General features: G+C 34.8%; 1 protein-coding gene across 4 annotated transcripts in view; it reads left to right on the forward strand.

The window, feature by feature from the left end:
• The window catches only part of MARCHF1 (membrane associated ring-CH-type finger 1), a 573636-nt gene that overhangs the window by 265159 nt on the left and 288464 nt on the right, over positions 1 to 20013 (forward strand). For all 4 annotated transcript variants that reach the window (XM_087437465.1, XM_087437464.1, XM_087437463.1 and 1 more), the window contains one exon: positions 12439 to 12589. In XM_087437465.1, coding sequence (XP_087293591.1) covers positions 12479 to 12589 — 111 coding nt within the window. In that variant the 5' untranslated portion in view covers positions 12439 to 12478. The remainder of the gene's footprint in view (positions 1 to 12438; positions 12590 to 20013) is intronic.

A 20013-nucleotide genomic window follows, 5' to 3' on the forward strand; every position in this document is an offset into this window, starting at 1 on the left:
GGAAAATATTTTCTTTATTTTGACACTCTGCATTTCTTCTTCCTCTTTTAATATTCATTGAACATTATGAGTGCCTGCTGAGTGCTATGATCTGTGTTTGGAGCACGAGAGATGAGACTCATTTGAAAAGATCTTCATCCCTTCTTGGAGTACTCTCAATGTAGGTGGGGAGGCAAACAGTGAACAAATAATACTAATGCAATGCAAAGGGCACTGATGGTGGAGTAAATAAACTACCAAGTTCATATAGACAGGGAACCAGGTAAGTAACCAGGCAAGATATAGCAGGGCTATTGATGAAGTAGTTTAGTATAGACAGCATGACAAAAGCATGAGAGCAGGAAAGACCCATCACAGGGAGATGAATACAGAAGGGGAGACTACAAGGAGACTTACCAGAAGGATCAGCTTCTCAGAAAAAAAAAATTAAAAAGTAGTTTATTAAAAATTAATATACCACAAATGTGATATTTAAATCATGGATATTACTGAATGTTTATGTCAGTATTTTGGGAATTTAGACAATGTAATTTCTGGGAGTGGCAAAGAGTGGTTTGTGGCAAATAAGTGTTCTATAAAAAGAAAAATCTTAGTAGTCGATATCTGAATTATTAGTCAGGTCAAGTGTCCTTGATAAAAGGAGATTGCAAATAAGATAGCATATTCATCATATTTTTGCCATTGAAATGTAATTCTGTTGAAGTCATACACAATAATTTTAACGTTAAAGACCAGTAAATTCTACAGTATTATGGATATTACTGTGTGTTCAATTAGCCTCGTATATGGAAGGAAATCCACAAATAGGCTTCCGTATGTTTAGTATTACAAAATTTTCTTAAAAAAACTTATGATGATTATTAGTAGTTATTTAAAACTTAAAGAAATCGGATGGCAAGTTTAAACAATAAAATGTTAGAACTATATCTCCTTTTTGTCTTCATTTTATATGTGTCACAATTGGAGACTAGATGGAGAGGGAAGAGAGAGATTCATTAGGAGTGAGTACTAAGAGTTTACTGATTCTTGTTATATACTTGCAGCTAAGAAATATCTGGATATGAATGTAACCTTTATAATGTGCAAAAAAAAGTTTGAGAGAACCACAAAGATATATTTGGAACATCAGGTTAAAAATAGGCAAAAAAGATGAACACCAATGGTTGATGATGTTCAAACATTAACAAATGCTCAGAGCTACACTAAGTATATAAAATGTATACTAGAAACATTAGAAAATATTAAATTATATATTATTAACTGGCTTCTAGTTCCCTAGAGGCCAATGTAAAGAGGGAAACACGTAGCCGTTTTAGAAGAGTTACAGCATCAAAAAGATAAAATCTCTCTTTGATGCTAAGAAATTTAATAGAAATTTCAGCTGGTAATAAAGGAAAGGGAAGGAATAGAGGTCCACAGTCCCTTAGCATGGACAAAACAGAGGGAAAGTTGTATATAAAATATTTTAATCTTAAGAGTTTTGCAAAACTTATCAGAAAAAAACTACATTCATGTAAATGATAAAAGTCCCCAAAATAAACCTAGCAATTCAGGCAAGTCTGTATTTACATTCTCATACATTTTTCATATGTTAGCTATGCAGAATTTCACATTTATATTAAATAGCGAGATAATGCAGCTGTTATGGTTGTAAGTGCGACAATGAGAGTTTAAAATATTTGATGTGAAATGTTCAGTCACATCTGTCTGTTATAAAGGCATATGCCTTTCAGAAACTTTCCTTGAGTAATGAGAAACACAATCATCTTGAAATCAACTCAAAGAGCAAGTGAGTTAGAAAGGAAACCAATCTTCCTGGAAGCCGTATTTTCACGCTCAACGTGAATATTAAAAACTATATATTTGAAAATTTTAAGCAGAACATATAGACATTCCAACGACTTTCAAGAAGTGAGATATAAATCTCTGGGATGGATTACAAAGTTATTAAAATCAGAACTTAAATTCACATGGCAATGCATTTTCTCCATAAATCTGTATTTAAAATATACTCAGTACTAAGTCATTGGCTGCTAAACTTTTTATGATAAAAAGATGTTTTCACACTGGAAAAATTGGAAACCCATATTTTAGTGAAACGCCTTTAAGTGTGTTCATAAAACTTCTCAAGAAACCAAAGTTTCTTTGTGTTTTTTTTTCTTTCTTACATGCTCACACTTTCATATCCCTTGGTAAACAGAATCTGGAGGAAGTGGACGTGTCTGGAGCACATACAAAAATGTATTCTTCGAAGGCATCACATTAAATTCTATGAATTTCACTCTTTGAGTAAGTTCTCTCGTTTCTAAGAGAGATGGGGGTGATAGCCTATTTTCAGCCCATGGTGATCATTTAGTTTGGAACTTTGAGTAAAATCAATTTGGTCACTTTTGAATCCCAAACAAGTAATACATATTCTTCTGCCAGTCTCTTGTGGTTATTTATTTATTTCTCCTAAGAAGGTAAAAATAACTCCAGTCAAAATTTCTAACTTCATCTACAATCTTTCTCTATAATAAATGCCTGAACCATATAATTTAGAATAATTTGTTGGAGTAATTAAGTCATTAGCTTTTGGAAATATGCACCTTTCTACTGGCTATTGATTAGAACTGTAGATTTAAATAAAGTGTAGCTTTCGCAGACCTGAAAAATGGAATCTACATTTCATTTTTTAAAATAAGCCTTTTATTTCATTGCAGTTTTAGATTTACAGAAAAATTGTGAGCATAATACAAAGAGTTCCTATATACTCTGTACCCAATTTCCCCTGTTATTAACAACTTACATTAGTATAATACATTTGTTACAATTAATGAACCAATATGAGTACATTAAAATTAACTAAAATCTGTACTTTATTCAGATTTCATCCATTTTTACCTAATGTCATTCTTCCATTATATTGAATCCCTATGTCACCTTAGGCTCCTGTTGGCTGTGACAGTTTTCCAGACTTGCCTAATTTGATGACCTTGACAGTTTAGAGAATTATTGGTCAAGTATTATGTAGAATGTTCCTCAATTGAGATTTTTCTGATAATTTTTCTGATTGTTGGACTGGTGTTATGGCTTTTGGGGAGGAAGACCCCAGAGATAAAGTACCATTTTCATCACATCTCAAAAGAGTACATACTGTCAACATGACTTATCGCTATTGATGTTGACCTTAATAATCCAGCTGAGGTGGGGTTTGTCAGGTTTCTCCACCGTAAAGTTACTCTTCTTTTCCATCTTTCCATATTGTACTCTTTGGAACGAAGTTACTATATACTGTCTGCAGTGGAGTGAGGAGTTATGCTCCTCCTCATCCTTTAGCATGGGCTATCTGCATAAATATTTAGAATTTTGCTTGAAGATTTCTCTCTTCTCCAGTTATTTCTTTATTCAATAATTTATTTATATCAGTATAAACTTATGGGTATTTATCTTATGCTTTGGGTTATAATTTGATACTACTTCATTTTGTTGCTCAAATTATTCCAGCTTTGGCCATTGGGAGTTATTTTGTTTGGCTCCTGTGTCCCTTTGGCATAGACCCATAATTGCGTTTGTTTTGTTTTGTTTTGTTTCTTAGCATTTGCTTACTTTCTGGCACTATAAGTTGCTCCAGGCTCATCTCGTATGTTTCCTGTCCCAGCCCTGGGATCAGCTATTTCTCCAAGGATCCCTGTTTCCTTTTATTGGAGAACAGTATTAGAAACCAAAATCTGGGCACTAGGTATATTCATTGCTGCTGAAGTGTCATTGCTTCTAGGCCCTCTCAAGCAGCAGAGCAAGGAGATATATGTATGTATACTAACTCAGGTAAATACACATATTTATAAATATTTCTATATGTAATCAATGTATAACTCCAGTATACGTGTATAACTGTATCAGAATTGTTAACCTGTACCTCCAAGAGGAACAATTTTATGGACTAAAGCACAGTGCCTATGTACAATATTTTTTGCTTTAATCTTACAGACTCCACTCATTTCTCAAGTTACTTAGGTCAACACATTTTCCCTGACACTCTTCAGTGAGGTCGTTTCATACGTTTGTAATTTATTTCGATTGTCTTTTTCACATTCCATCTTGGGTCCCCCAGTCTCTTAAATGATATGTTTTCATTTGCATACATTTTAAAGTTTACATTTTGTGCTGTGAAGTTCCGTAGATTTTCACGAATGTATGGTCTAATATATCCACCATTACTGTGTCATACAAAATAGTTTCACTGCCCTGTCACTGATCATTTTGCTGTTGCTATAGTTTTGCCTTTTCCAGAATGTCATATAATTGAAATCATGCATACATTAGCCCTTTTCAGACTGGCTTCTTTAATAGAAATGTGCATTTAAAATTCATCAATGCATCAATGCCTTTTTCTGGGTTAATAGCTCATTTCTTTTTATTTCTGAATAATATACCACTATATGGATGGCCCCCAATTTGTTTATCCATTTACCTGTTGAAGGATATATTAGTTGCTTCCAGTTCTTTTTTTTTCTTTTTTTTTGTGAGGAAGATCAGCCCTGAGCTAACATCCATGCTAATCCTCCTCTTTTTGCTGAGGAAGACTGGCTCTGAGCTAATATCTATTGCCAATCCTCCTCCTTTTCTTTTTCCCCCCAAAGCCCCAGTAGATAGTTGTATGTCATAGCTGCACATCCTTCTAGTTGCTGTATGTGGGACGCAGCCTCAGCATGGCCGGAGAAGCGGTGCATCAGTGTGCCCCCGGGATCCGAACCCAGGCTGCCAGTAGTGAGTGCGCACACCTAACAGCTAAGCCACGGGGCCGGCCTGCTTCCAGTTCTTAGCAATTATGAATAAAGCTACTATAAACATTTGTGTACAGGTTTTTGTAGAAACATAAGTTCTCATATCAGGTGGGTAAATAGCTACAAGTACAATATTCGATTGTATAGTAAGACTATGTTTACCTTTGTAAAAAACTATCAAATTGTCTTCCAAAGTGACTGTACTATTTTGCATTCCCACCAGCAGCGTATGAGAGTTCCTGTTGCCTCCCATCTTTGCAAGCATTTTATGTTATCATTTTGTTGGGTTTGAGCCATTCTAATAGATGTGTAGTGGTATCTCATTGTTTTAATTTGCAATTCCTTAATGACATATGATGGTAAGCATCTTTCATATGCTTATTTGCCATCTGTATATCCTCTAGGTGAGGTGTCTGTTCAGATCATTTGCCCGTTTTTGACCTAGGTTGTTTGTTTTCTTATTGTTGAGTTTTTTGTTCTTTGTATATTTTAGATACAAGTCCTTTACCTGATACGCATTTTTCAAATATTTTCTCCCAGTCTGTGGCTTGACTTGTCATTCTCTTAAGAGTCTTTCCCAGTGTAGAAGTTTATAATTTTCATAAATTTTAACTTATCAATTTTTTTCTTTCATGGATCATGATTTTAATGTTGTATCTAACACTTCATTGCTGAACCCAAAGTCACCCACATTTTCTCCGTTTTCTTGCAGAAGTTTTATAGTTTTGCATTTAAATTAGGTCTATGATCCATTTTGAGTTAATTTTCGTGAAAGGTATAAGGTTCTGTGTCCAGATTTAGTTTTTAATGTGTGGTTTTCTGGTTCTTCCAGCACCATTTGTTGAAAAGACTATCTTTTCTCCATTGAATTGCCTTTGCTCTTTTTCAAAGGTGAATTGATTATAATTCTGAGTCTATTTTTGGACTCTCTATTCAGTTCCATTGTTTTATATGTTTATTATTTTGCCAATACCATGCTTACTTGATTATTATAATTTTATAGTAAATTTTTAAACTGGGTAGTGTGAGTCCTTCAGCTTTGTTCTTTTTCACTACTGTGTTGGCTGTTCTAGGTATTTTACTGTTCTATGTAAACTTTAGAATAAGTTGGTCAATATCTGCAAAATAGCCTGCTGGGATTTTGGTTGGGATTGTGCTGAGTCTACAGCTTAAGTTAGGAAGAATTGACATCTTGACAATGTTGAGTCTTCCTATCCATGAACACAGAATATGTCTGCATTTATTTAGATTTTCTCTGATTTTTTAAATCAAAATATTGTAGTTTTTGTATAGTTACTGTAACTATTTTGTTAGATTTACATGTAAATATTTCTTTTTAGGTGCTATTGAAAATGATATTGCTTTTTAAATTTCAAGTACCAATTGTTCATTGAAGCCCTGTTGCTATGGTGGTAAGGTGCAGTAGAGGGGAATTATTCTATAATTTTATGATTAAATCTAAGTCTTTTAGTGGGCCTGTGTTCCTGGGCTATGACCTTCACAAGTGTTTCTTAGCTTCCCTCCCCACTTTAAGTGAGCCAGGAAGGCTAGAAAAGCCTGGGGTGGGAGAAATACCCTTTATTCGGGTAAGTTAATAAGACTCTGCAAAGATATTTTCCCCAGAGAATAAGTCTTTGTTATAGGAATGCTCTAGGGGCATCTCATTATGGTTACTCTTCCCTTCTCCCTCCTAGTGCCTCAGTGGTGTCTTTCTCAGCTATTCATCATGAGATCTAGGTGAGTTTGCTGGCGGTGAAACCCAGGAAAGTGTGGCGCCCCCACCAAGAATGAAGCCTCTAGGAAGTTCTCATTCTCAAGCTAGTTTTCATTGTGCCTCCAATAATACATCAGAATTACTGTATATTGTCACCACTTTGTGATTCCTGCTTCTCTCCATGTAATATTCTGAAATCGGCCATGATTTTCTGTATTCACCAGTCTCTCCATATTTTTGGGTGGTGGTTTTTTCTACAACCTCATTCTCTGATGGTTCCAAGAAAAATCATCAGTTTTCAGTTTGTTCAATTTTATCTTTTTGTAAGGATGGAAGTGATGATTTCCAAACTCTTTACATGTCAGAGCTTAAACGGGAAGTGCTCCACATTTCATTTTTTATGTCTAAAAGATTGGCCCAACCTACGTGCTGAGTGTTGACTTAGCACAATCAACTTCATGAAGAAGCGTTTTAGTCATCACTGAAGAACAACTCCCCCATCTCATCAAAGTGTGACTTTCCCTTCATCTGCTGAGTCACTTCCCTTAACATATTAAGACTGAAGGAGTCACTGTTATTATAGTTTTCCCAAAGTTGCCTACCTGGAAGCTGCCCCTTTCTCCTGTCTCTAACATTCTTTAGTGTTATGGCTCATATGACTAACAGAATTGTCTCTTCAAAAGGCTTCTCTCTCTGCACTGCCTCAACAGAGGAGGGAATGGAGGCCCCACTTCCTTTTATTATGTCGTTTCTTTATTCACCACCAGGCCTCCTCATGGGCTAGAGTAACTTATAAGATTTCATAGAAAGATCAGTGCTTCTAAGAGGAACTGCAAGGTAGAGGGAGAATTTTTAAGAAGAAAACTGTATAACTAAATGTATCTTTCCTATAGTCCAAGGAAAAGCACTTAAGAATTTAAAACTTCACTGTAAGTCATCTTATGGTTGTTCCATTTCTTAACTTGACTCAAGAAGGAGAGCTCCTTTATTTCTCATCATTCATTTTATTATCAACAATAATGTATTGGGCTCTATGTCAGTTAGTGTTCCACATCTTAGAATACAACTATGAACCTCTCTCTCCATTTGAGAAACCTCACATCCTACTCATAGAAATCAGAAAGCCCCCAGGACACATTTCCATTTCATAGCAGTGAATTTAACAAATATGGTTATCCTGTCTAAAGACTATCTGCTCTAAAGACTTCCAAAATTCATGTGCAACAGGCAATCCTTGGTAGTCTTTAGCAGTCCAGGTCTTTAAGAACAATTCGTAGTTGTGTGTGAGCACTTCAAAACGTCCATGCAGGGTTCCAGAATAGCTGTTGGTGTGAGTTTCAGGCATGCATGTTGTAGTTTTCTAAGTATGTAGGGAGTACTCTTGCAACGCACACACACACACCATCACATTGTCAGAGATATTGCAGTCCAATGAGGAAGGGAAGCATATTCCTAACTGCCACCTCCTTCTCTTATTTGCAAGTTGTTTCTTTCATAATGGAGATTGAACTTTATTATTATTCTGGAGGAAGAAAGTGTTTAATAGTTTAGACTTGTATTTCTTAATACCACTTAGCTAAATAAATATATAGCCAAATCTTGAAAATTTTCAATTGAAGAATCCTTTCAAATATTTAGACAAGGAGTGTTCTCAAGTGTCAAATTTGAGAATGGTTGTCCGTATGAGTGGAGTTGGGAGGAAACTTTCTCAGCTACAAGTATGTGGTGAAGAAGGGGAGCATTTGGCTAGGCCCTTAACTATACTTTACTGAATGTGATATGGAGTGGGCACATTTTAGGAAGGAAATAGTTGAGGAGGTGGAGAGGCAAGGTAGAAGTAGGCAACTGCATTATTTTTCTGTGGGCAAAAAGGTTCTTGTTTTAAGATTAAATTACATTAGACTTAGGGTACAATAAGGTAAGTGTAATAAGCTTCACGTGGAGAAATCAGCTAGGCTTCCTTTCCCCCAGGTTTCACAACTCCAGGCACACCATTCACAGGATGTTTTATGTGAAGAGCATCTCTTGGAGCACAGTGCCATTTTCATGGATTACAATGTGAATGATGCCCCCTGGAGTTGTGCAACACAGCTGGTAGTGGCAGAAGCCTTTGGAATAGTAATGATTTTAATTTTCATGTAAATTATTTGTAATTTTATTTTTTCGGAGAGTCATCCAAAATCAACCTTCTCCTTCAGCTGATACTAAGTCAAACGTCTTTTCTCCAAGTTTTCATAGGACTCTTGGCACTGCTATCAAAAGTTGGTCTAGGGCCGGCCCCATGGCTTAGAGGTTAAGTGCTTGCGCTCCGCTGCTGGTGGCCAGGGTTCGGATCCGGGCGCACACCGACACACCACCTCTCTGGCCATGCTGAGGCCGCATCCCACATACAGCAACTAGAAGGATGTGCAGCGATGACATACAACTATCAACTGGGGCTTTGGGGGAAAAAATAAATAAATAAAATTAAAGCTGGATAGCTCTTTAAAAAAAAAAGTTGGTCTACTTTTCAATTTCCCCTACCAGCTCTAAGCTCTGAATCTCTTTAATCTCTGTATCAATGGTTCCAAGTACAGCATCTGGCACAAAAGAAGTGTTCAGTAAATGTTTCCTGAGTTAAAAGTAAATTATTCTCCATGAGATATACCCAATTGCCTTGTACTTTTTTCTCCCTAATTTTAATTTGTTGTCAATTAGTTCACAGAGAATGCACTGTGCTCCTATTTATTAAATTAAATATCTGCTTGAAGTAGCATATTAAAAATTAAGCTTAGTTAAATCTCAGTTTCCTGTGATCATTATATAAGTTGCTCATTGCTGCATCTCATATTAGCTTGGTTCAGTGGTTAGATAGCAATTAACATGAATGCTTAAGGACCACTTTCCTTTTCTGATATATTACTAATGATACTTACAGTTTAAAGTGCTTTAGGGTTAATTATAAATGCTCATAATTTGTTTACCCTTCTGACTGATAGTACATTCTTACACCTAAGAATATGATGAGTACTTTAGACCTGTGTAGGAAGAATACTGGTGTACAGAGGATCAGCAATCAACATTATTAACACTTCAGTTATCTTAAATCACTTAAACTATTTCTGGAATTTCTACTTTATTATCAATGATACAAAAAAAATTTCTTTAAAATGTGACCGAAGTCTGAGTGTTTTGTGATAACAGAAAATAAGATATTGTCTTGAGCAACTATTACAGTTTCTTACCCGCAGGATTTTATGGGATGAGGCAATGGATCTCTCATTTTTTTGCTCTCTTTCAATTTGCCTATACCCATGCTGCTTCTTTTGAGGCCATTTAAATACACTGCTTTCTTCTGGATAATTCTTTGATTCTAAAGTAGATGGTAAAGTCAGTGGATGCAGATTATACAGAACAAGTCATTACACAAAATTTCTCTCTTATAATTTGATGTGAATGTCCAGATGTAGTAATGTAACCATCATATGCTTTTTTTAATATTCTCATATATTCTTTATTCATAAAATAAAAAGCTGAAGTGAAGCTATGTGGTTAAATTTCTCTCATCATTTCACACATTTATGTTCTTTGTAAATATTCCTATGAATATGTCCAACTTAAATTATAAGCTTTCCAGTCTTCTGGACCACAACCATGTATCATGTTTCTTTTCTGTTTTCCCACAATGGAGAGTACAATGTCTATGGTGAATATTCAATGATTATTATGAACACATTATTTAGGTAAAGAGAGTATGTATTTTAACTTGTTGAATTATTTAGCCTATCTAATCATTCTAGAATTAAGATAATAACTGTTACATGCAAAAGAAAACTAGAATGCAGTTGACATTTTATTATACTATTTCAGCAGGTATAGCTAAAAGTTTAAAAGCTCTTGTCATGGTGACTTACTGATAGCAGTTCAGCAAAACAGTTCAAAATATGATTTGCACAAGCCAACTTCAGAGAAGACATCTAAGATTGAGAGGAGCAGGCAGTCACTTTGTGGTTGAGCAAATAAGTTTACAAATCAAAAAATTAGAGAGTCAGAAAGACCCTAGTTATTCTCAGATTTTAAAATTCTCTAGTATATTGCACTGAATCCAACTCAAATAAAAAATGATAGTAATCCTCGTTTTATGGCTCTTCTGTGCCTACTTCAGTACTTACAATATAGTAAGGGCTCAATAAATACTTATGGTTTAGTATTAACTGAATAAAGAGGAACATAGCTGTGACTACCACCACCACAAAAGCATGCTGCAAGTGAGATTAAACTGTCCTATTCAACCTCAGAAACTGAGTGGAAAATAAGTTGGCTGCCTTTAAAAACATATCCTAGAATGGGTATTGATGATATCATAATTATGTGGACCACTTTATTATGCTTTTTGTTCATTCATGAATTCTACATTTTATTGTAAGTACTAAAGTGATATTTAATTATACAGTTAAAATTAAAAAAAAAAGGCAAATGACTTACAAGTAGTACATTTGTTTATACTTGATTAAGCTATTTTGGTCATTATGTATCATTTCACTCCTTGCCTTTGAATAAAGATACTCATTTTCATTTACTCTTAGCACACTTCAAGAAATGTAATTAAAAGCTGATGAATAACCAAGATACTGTATACTGGGAATGCAGAAATATTTACTTTCTATGGAGTGGAAATTAGTTGGATATGCAGATTTTGTATAACATAGATAAGAATTTTCAATAAAATCTCAAGCAATGTGTTTGAAAGGGCAAGCATTAATAATTTGTTGCTCATTCAAACAATTGTTTTTAAGCTCCCCTCACCATTCTCTGTACCTCAAATGAATGATTCATCCATATTAGATTGCCAATCTCATTAAGAAATCCATTCCATTGAGTATCTTAGACTTAATTTTTATGAAAGTTTTTTTTATAACTTCTCTATTTACATTTTTCAGATCCATTTAACTTGAGTATTTTGTCATTTAGAGTAATAACTCATCAATCCATTAGTGCAACCTTTCTTTATGTTACTTTTCTTAGAGCTATGAAATGTGCTGTTTTGAATCCCTAAAATGTTATAAAGCACCAGATTGCTAATTGCTTTGGATGCTGTGAAAAATAATTACTCCACATTATTTCTGATATTTAATTGACAGTGTAAATGCATTTAACTAAAGACCTGCAATAAACTATTTCTAATTACGGAGGGTGGTGGAGTGGAAAAGTAGGCTGTAAAACTTTACAAAGGAAACAGTGTTTTCTCCATTAAGTTAAAAGTCATTGTTGACATAACTTTTTCAGACACACAAAAAAAAAAAAAAAAAAAATGCCCCCAAATGGCAAGTTCTGGAAAGCTAGAAAGAGCTGTGGAATATTTTCACTCATGATATAGTAAGGAGATTTTATAAATTATTATTTTTGAATAGACTATACTGCTGATAAATGTCATATACTAAATTTGCCATGCTTGCACTAAAATTTCTCCTTCTTTAGTTGGCAAAACTCTATGAGGGAGATAATCATGCCACTGCCAGAATGAGGAATCTTTGTCACTGGCCTGTGTTCAATTTATTCATGTGTAGGGCATTCAACTGAAGAGCTATGACAAATTTTAGATTGTCGCTGAAATATGGAGATATATCAGGAACTGGGTCTGTTCTTAGCTCCAAAGCCAAGAACTTCTTGTTATAGACTGATCCCTGAAAATAACACTTAGAACCTAATGCAAGGAGTTCCCACAGTCTAGAAGTGCCACAAATTGGGATATCAAAGATGTTAGGCCTTTTGAATAGAAGTGTACTATTTCCATTGTCCTGTGGCTCTGGGTTAATATTAATAATCAGCATATTCTTTTCCTCCTATAACCCCTAGTTAAAATAAAATGTCTCCATTGGTGTTTCATTAAATTGCTTATTTAATTTCAATTATGTACATTTTCCAAAAACAAACAACTAAAATGAGTGACCTGTTTCAGGGAATGTAAATTATTTTCAGAATTTCAGAAATTGAAAAGGGATAAGAGAGGAAGGAGAAAATGCTGGGCTGGTGTGAAGCGATAGCCCGTAACCCTCACAGAATCCCAAACAACACGCGAACACCTGAGATCTCAGAGGATTTGGCTGATGTCTCACAAACCTCCACATTGGTGAGTGAAAAGTTATTTTACCTCCAAATGGCTTGTATATAAGTGGAATGCTAAGGAAACGGAAAGAGGTATGGCTTTCTAAGTAAACATTATTCTTGTTTATAATAATGTTTGCATTTGTATTATATTGTTCATATAGATTGAGTTTAATAGATATTGATAAAAATATCTTAATGTAATATAATATTCAAGTTTAATTCAGGTTAATAACAATTTGTTTTTCTTTCTGTTTATTTGGACATTGCCCTTTCATTATGCTGCTGACCTTAAAGAGATATTTAAAGTTTATACCTTGCATTCTATACCTGGCTGGAATCAATGAAGGAAAAACAAGTACAGAGTTATCCAAAAATAATGAAAAATAGGAACCATAACTTCTGTATTTTCCTACATATATTCTAAAACTGTCTGAAAAAGGATTCAATAACTATAATTTTCATTTAAAATTATGAATTAAATAATTGCAAAAATAATTTGAAGACCAAATCAATAATATGCTCTTTTATGTTTGTTTTCTGCTTTAAGTTTAAATGCCCGGCTTTTGCCAGCCATTAATTCCCAGTGATTTGGAAAAGAGAGCTCATTAGCAAAAGGAGTTTTATATGCTCTTTGTTTAGATTTTGGCTGCAAAATTCTTTGTTTTGGTTTAAAGAAGAAAAATTCCATTCAGTCTCTAAGTTTTAAATTGACGTTAGACATATTTTAATTATTGTTTTACCATTTTATAAGAACATAAGTGTATTCATTAGCCTGATTTGTTAGTTAATGAACATATAATTAAATATGAGCAAAGATTTTAGATTTATCTTTTATTTTTGAGTTCTTGGATAATTTCTATTATTTTTACATAGAAATACTGGTCCTGGGCAAACATTGTTGAGTGAATATCAAGAGAAACCATCTGAAGGAAAGGCTTTCAGCTGACAAAACATAGAAATAGAAGGGGGAATCGTGCTTAAATTCTATCATCTTAGATTGTGGGGAAAGGCTGAGGGTATGGAGAAATGTGTGCAAGATGATTGGATAGTCAATGTTCTAGGGAATAGCTTCTTTGAAATTATTATCTGCACTCCTTCATCTCACTCTAACATGATCTTTTGTGAATTATTATTTTCAATAAAACCACTTGGCATGAGTTAACACCATTTAAACATGTGTTACTTAATATTTATACATAAAGCTGGACTATGATAAGTATCATGCAATAGCTAAAAATTTTAAGAAAAAAATTACTTCTTTGCTTTCATTAAAGTGGCTTTAGTGCTTCATTTCTATTTCATAGAACAATAGATCAAAACCATAAAAAATCTTGAGCAAACATTTGGCCTGGCTTTCTCCTGTAATTAGGTAACCTAATATTAGCTTAATTTTACAGCTGTGCACTGTGATCCAGAGAAATTAGTTGACTTTCCCAGTGTCGTTTAGTTAGTAAATGATAAAGGGATTACTAGGAGCCAGACTTCTCAAGGCAAGGCTTCTTCTACTGCACCACATTGTCTCACTTTCTTGATGGCGTTTTCTTCCCATTGAAATACTTTTAGTGAAAGAAAAAGGCATCAAGCTACCAATTTAATTAAATCTAGTAATTAATCTTTTCAAATCTAATGCTGCATTAAGGGAATAACCTCCAGCCGCTGTAACATAACTCCAAAATCTCAGTTTCTTTAACCTAGAAAAACGAAATATGTCTATCTTATGTCATAGCCCATGTGTCTTGGGCAGCTCTACTTGGAGGTCCACTGCCAAATGAGGATCCCAAGATACAGACTCTCGTCATCTTTTGATGCTGCCTTCTTAAGCTCAGGGCCTCTTAGGTCACTGAGGAAAAGGAGAGACACTTAGTGGGCCACCGTGCATAGACCATTATGGAGCAGACTTAAATGTGAGAGTATCCTTCCATTTGCCAAAACCAAGTCTCATGGCTCCATCTGAACTGCAAGGGACGCTGATAAATGTTAGGAAGCAATGTGGCCAGGAAAAGCAGATGGAATTGGTGAGCATCTACTCCATCTCTGTCACAGTCTACCCTTCTGGTTACCAAATATTCATGTCACGCTTCTACTCATTCATGAGAAAGGATTATTACTTTCCAAGAGAGATAACTCAAAATTCTTTCAGTAACTGGATTCAGCTCAAATCCATGATCCATGAAAAACCAATGAATCTTGGTTATTCATTGTCCTCATCAAATGATAATGATGTTGAATCACTTATGAATAAACTATCTGTATTTTGAAACCAGCTCCCAACATACAGAGATATAAGAGAGCAGTAGGAAGAGGGAAACCACAATAAACACACATGGATTGGAAAGAGAAAGAATCAGATACTCATGGCAATCAGTGGTGAAATCCTACTGGACAAACATTATAAAGTCTCCTTAACCTAGAGGTCCAGGAGGATCCTTGAATAGGTCCTGACCCTGCTCCCTGGAGATCTCCCTTGTCCATAGTTCTCTCTAGCCTCTGGATATGCCCTCTGGAAAGTTCTTCCTTTTCCATTAGTCTCCTTGTCCACATTTGAAGTGCCTATCGAGAGTTGTATAGACGTAAAATATTTTTTCCTGTTTGGGGAAAATTATGGGACAAAGAGTTATTTAAAATCTTAAATGTTTCAAGGCTCATATTTCTGAAATCATGGTGTTTTCATACTACAATTCTCTGAAATCTTAGTAGGATTCTAATCTATTTGCTTCCTGATAGTCCACGTACCTGGGAAAGTTCTTTCTTGGATGGCCTTGACGTCTCTTCATCCAGGTCTCTTTCTTAAGATTGTATTCTTGAAAACTAGGCAGAAAGACCACAGCCTTGACTTTATCTTTGTCCAGAGATACTTTATTCAACTGAGAAGTTTCACTGGGTGTCAACTCTGAATCTCATACTTGCCTTGAGTCTCTTTATTCAAATGAAGATTTGTATTGGATCTTTGTTACTCAACGCCTGCATCAATGTCACGTCCCGCCATTTGGGGTTTAGAAGAAGCCAGACATTTTGCCCAATAAGCCCTGAAACTTCTGGGTTCTCCCTATTCCCGGTCAGATCTACTTTCACACTAGCTAATTGTTTCCTATGCTCTTGTTTCTCTTGTAACACCTTGCTAAATCTAACCAATAATAGTCAACATACATTGCTAAGTTTTGTTTTTCAGTCCATTTTGAGTGTTGCCAGCCCAGCAGGCCCACTGTCTGCCTATCAAGTTAATTCAAATAGCAGTTTTGCCAAAACATCATGCAGACAATGGCTTTCTACCTTTGAAATCAGTTTCCTTGCTACCCATTGTCCAACCATTAAGTAAATGCCACATATTTTAGATTTTTGGTATGGTAGCACAGGCATTGACTACCAATTTCTGTATTTGGATAGTTATAAAATTTGGGTACAGTCAGGAAAATGGAAACCACACCTGTAATTTTAACAGAGAGAATATGATATGGAAAATTATTAATCTGCTCTTAGAAAGCTGAAAAGTCAAAAATGTATACAAGTTTAGTAACTGCAAGAAGTAACAACCACAATACGGAGGATTAACAAAGGGAGGAGGCTAGAGTTATTTGAATCTAAAAGGTTGGAGGAGAGGCCCCACAGAACTGCACCCCAGACTCTGCAGAGAGGTGCTTCTCAGCTGACGCAGGAAACTCTGGAGTTCAGAGGAGGGACCCTGAGGATCTAAGATCCAGACTCCTGGAGGGAATGTACTTCTCTATCCTTATATACTCAGGTCAGAGGGAGGCAATGGTGTAATAAAGATAGTTCAGGGAGTGTGAAAAAATCTTAGAAACTGGGCCCAACGTCCACTGCTCACTTAAAGACATGTTGCTAGGATGACACGAACAGAAACAGAGGGTAAGCAAGAAGGAGCCAGTCCTTCCTCCCTTCTGACTTCTAGTTCCCTTCAGTACTAGCATTGGCAGAACCTGACCAAGAGGTAAATGTCAAAGGAAAAATCTGGTTTGAAGGCTCCCAGCTCCAGCATCTTGAGGTAGAATATAGAAGAAAGGATTTAAAGCTGAGACATATTAGCTTAGTAATCAGTATAGAAATTAAGAATAGGAGCTTTAACAAATAAACTCAGAAATTTCAAAGGCTTCACAAAGATTTGCTTTTGCTCATAACTCAGTCTGATACAGGTCATTTGACTCTCCAACAATGAATGCAAGGATCCCTGCTCCTCTTGTCTCATAGGGCTGCTCTCTTAAACACAGGACCTCTGAGTTTGTCAGATAAGGGAAAGAGTCTGAGTGGGTGATCATGGAGATAGCTGGTTAGGCTAGGAAGTGATATGCATCACTTCTACAATGATGCTGTTGGCTGAAAACCAGTGACATACCCCAATATATCTGTTGGAATGATGGGAAATATAGTTTTCCCATATGACCAGAATAAGGAAATTGAGAGCATTTAGTCAGCTTCTGCCATAAATACATTCCTTCTTTGAGAGGTAGCATTTTTTGTGTTACATTTCCATTTTGTATACCGAGAATATTTGAAGTTTTCCAATAGAAATCATCTCCCATCTTAAGATGATGCTGATGAGATGACGATGGCTGATTATTATGTGCCAGCAGCTTTTCTAAGCATTTTACACATATTCTCATTTTTAACAGTCACAACAATCTGATGAGATAGGTATGATCATTATCATCCCCATATTATAGAGAAAGAAACTGAGGCACAGAGAAATTTAAAGACTTTCCCAAAGTAACTTAGGTAATAACTAATGAAGCTGGGTTTCCAACAATCTAAAGTCTAAATCTAGAGGGTCACTCTATCATGTCTCTCTCAGGTTGGGGGAGAAATATAGTCATTATTTAATTGTATACATTTAGCTAAACACAAAGATTGTAAATGAGATAATAATACATTATAGTGTGGCATAAAGACAAATAGCACCTTTTCTATATAATCCCAGTATTATATGTGTCTGTTAGATTATTCTCTGCTCTGCATTGACTGAGATTTAAATGTGGCCAATTCCATAGCCATTTTCACCATTGCATCCTCAATAACTGACCTGATTAAAAAGAATAGGGTTTTATTTTTTGATGTGTAAGGCAATTGAGACTACCTGCTTTTTAAATTCAGAAAATATTTATTTAGTGTAAAATCCTTCAAATTGAATAAGAATATTGAGGAGTTTGAGAGATTTTGCTTGTTAAGCAACTATCTTCAAATTGTAACCTAAGGAGTGGGGAGCATCCTTTCTTGTATGACAAGGAAGAAACCTCTCTTTTAAATTTGTGTAACACAAGTTTATATGTTAGAAACAAAAAACACCTTACACTAACTCTACCCTAAAGCAATTTGCTGAATCAAATCAGAGTTCCAATATTAAATTTAAAATGAGAGCAAAGGAGATCATAAGAATCAGAAATAAGAAGGTCGAAGATTTTATGAGGAATGCAGTTGAAAAAAATCTATGGAAATCAAAATAGGGAGATCAAAAAATGTCATTTTATGTGGTCAGCAGTGACTCCAGAGAAAATTACTTTCCTATAATCAATGATGATTCTTTGAGGCTATAAATAGACTGTAGTTAGGTAGAAAAGAATAAAGTGTCACTCTATGTTTGATGAGGTGACTTGCCACTTCCAAATGTGTATTCATCATCTCAGGGCACATGTTCCATTCTGGGATGAGGTGCTTGCTGCTCTAGAAAATACTACAGAGGAAAGACTAGATTAGAAAGCTTTCAAGGAGAAGTATATCATATATATATATAATACTCAAATCCAAAATGATTTTTAATAAGATATATATTCATAAAACTTTATAATTTTAAAGCAGTCTTTATGTCCATTGTTTCATTGCAGCTCACAACCATACTGAGATGTACACAATACAGATTTAACTATCCAAATAGGTGATGAAATGGAGACGTTGTTTAAGAGTTGAGGTAATTTACTCCCAATCATAAAGACTCAGGTCTTCTAATTTCTAGGTGATTTATACACGACACCCACTGTGAGAAGTTGATACTATTGTTTGCATAATACAAGTGAAAATACTATAACTCCAAAAAGTTAAGTAACTCGCCTCAGTAGCTGGTAAGAAGGGAGCATTGGTGAGTTCTGGTTTCTGTCTGATTTTAAATCCTGAGATTTTTTGCAATTTGCTGTCAACTCCCTCTAGATCTAAGACATAATTTATTGATAATACACATTCTAAAAATCAAATCTGCCACTACTGGACAAAATGCCTCGTTATACAGTCTGATGACTATTTATTAATAAAACAAGTGGCTCAAAAGATTCATGTTTAATTGTATCATAATCACATATTTTCAAAATAGTACAGTTGTGTGAAGTTTAAAGTTCCATACTTATTAAGCTTATGGAAAATCAGGAATGAAAATGATGTGCTTTCAGTTTGACTTCTTCTAATTTAGACACATGTAAACTGATTGTATGTTTTAATGGAGGAACCATATCACTATCAGCTTTCTTGTTCTTCTTCTTATTGCTCATAGGCTGTGCTGTTATTTCTTTTGTTTTATTTAAACCAGCCCACTTGAACATTTGCGTACTAGAGAAGAAATCAGCCCCTAAACTGGAGACTTTTTCGTCTAGATTCCCACTCTTTATGATTTAATGAGCACTGACATCCCCTGGATATCATACAGAAAATGAATAAATGCATAGAATTTGTATAACTTTAATTAATTACAAGTGATTTTATCGTTTAAAAGAAAAATAATATCACAAAAGAGCAAAATTTGTGCTAAAATTTTGAAAACCTAAAGGAAAGTAAGTCAGGTGGAGCTTTTGCTACAGATAGATGAATGTAACATTTTTTTCTTTATTCTATGCCAAAACTTGTAAAAATCACATAGAGTGGATATCATTGCTATTGGATTTAGCCATGTCCAAGTCTAGTAGGTTGAGTTATTTTGTATTAAAAATTAACAAAATATTTCAAATTATTTGCCTTCTATTCATAACATTCACCAATGGAATTGGTTGAATTGATTAGAGTATGGTATATTGAATCAAATGTATAATACTTAATCCCCAAATTGGAGTGAAGAATTACATACTTTTGATCAATGACCATAAAATTTGATCCAAGTAAACTATCTTTATGCACAGATATTAACAAATTAAACCGAAGGGGAAAGTAATCTGCTTCATAAATTAGTAATATGGAAATGATGTTTATTATGTAGATTAAGGAGATGGGAATAAGGACCATATATGTATGCTTAATGGATCTAGATTATATGCCTAAAAGTTTCTTTCCCTAGATCTTGCTCTGGCTAGTTCCTTCAGTCAGGACTTGGCATATCTACCATAACAACCTTGACTAGAGTTTCTCCTAATATTGCACCCAACCATGCCTCACCTATTCACTCTCTATGATAATTCTGGTTTTCTTTTGTTTTTCATAGACTCATCCTTATCTGAAAATATTTATATAAGTATGATTGCA

This window comes from Ceratotherium simum, chromosome 12, assembly GCF_057802395.1.
Source record: "Ceratotherium simum simum isolate JZ-2026a chromosome 12, ASM5780239v1, whole genome shotgun sequence".
Taxonomy (NCBI): Eukaryota; Metazoa; Chordata; class Mammalia; order Perissodactyla; family Rhinocerotidae; genus Ceratotherium; species Ceratotherium simum.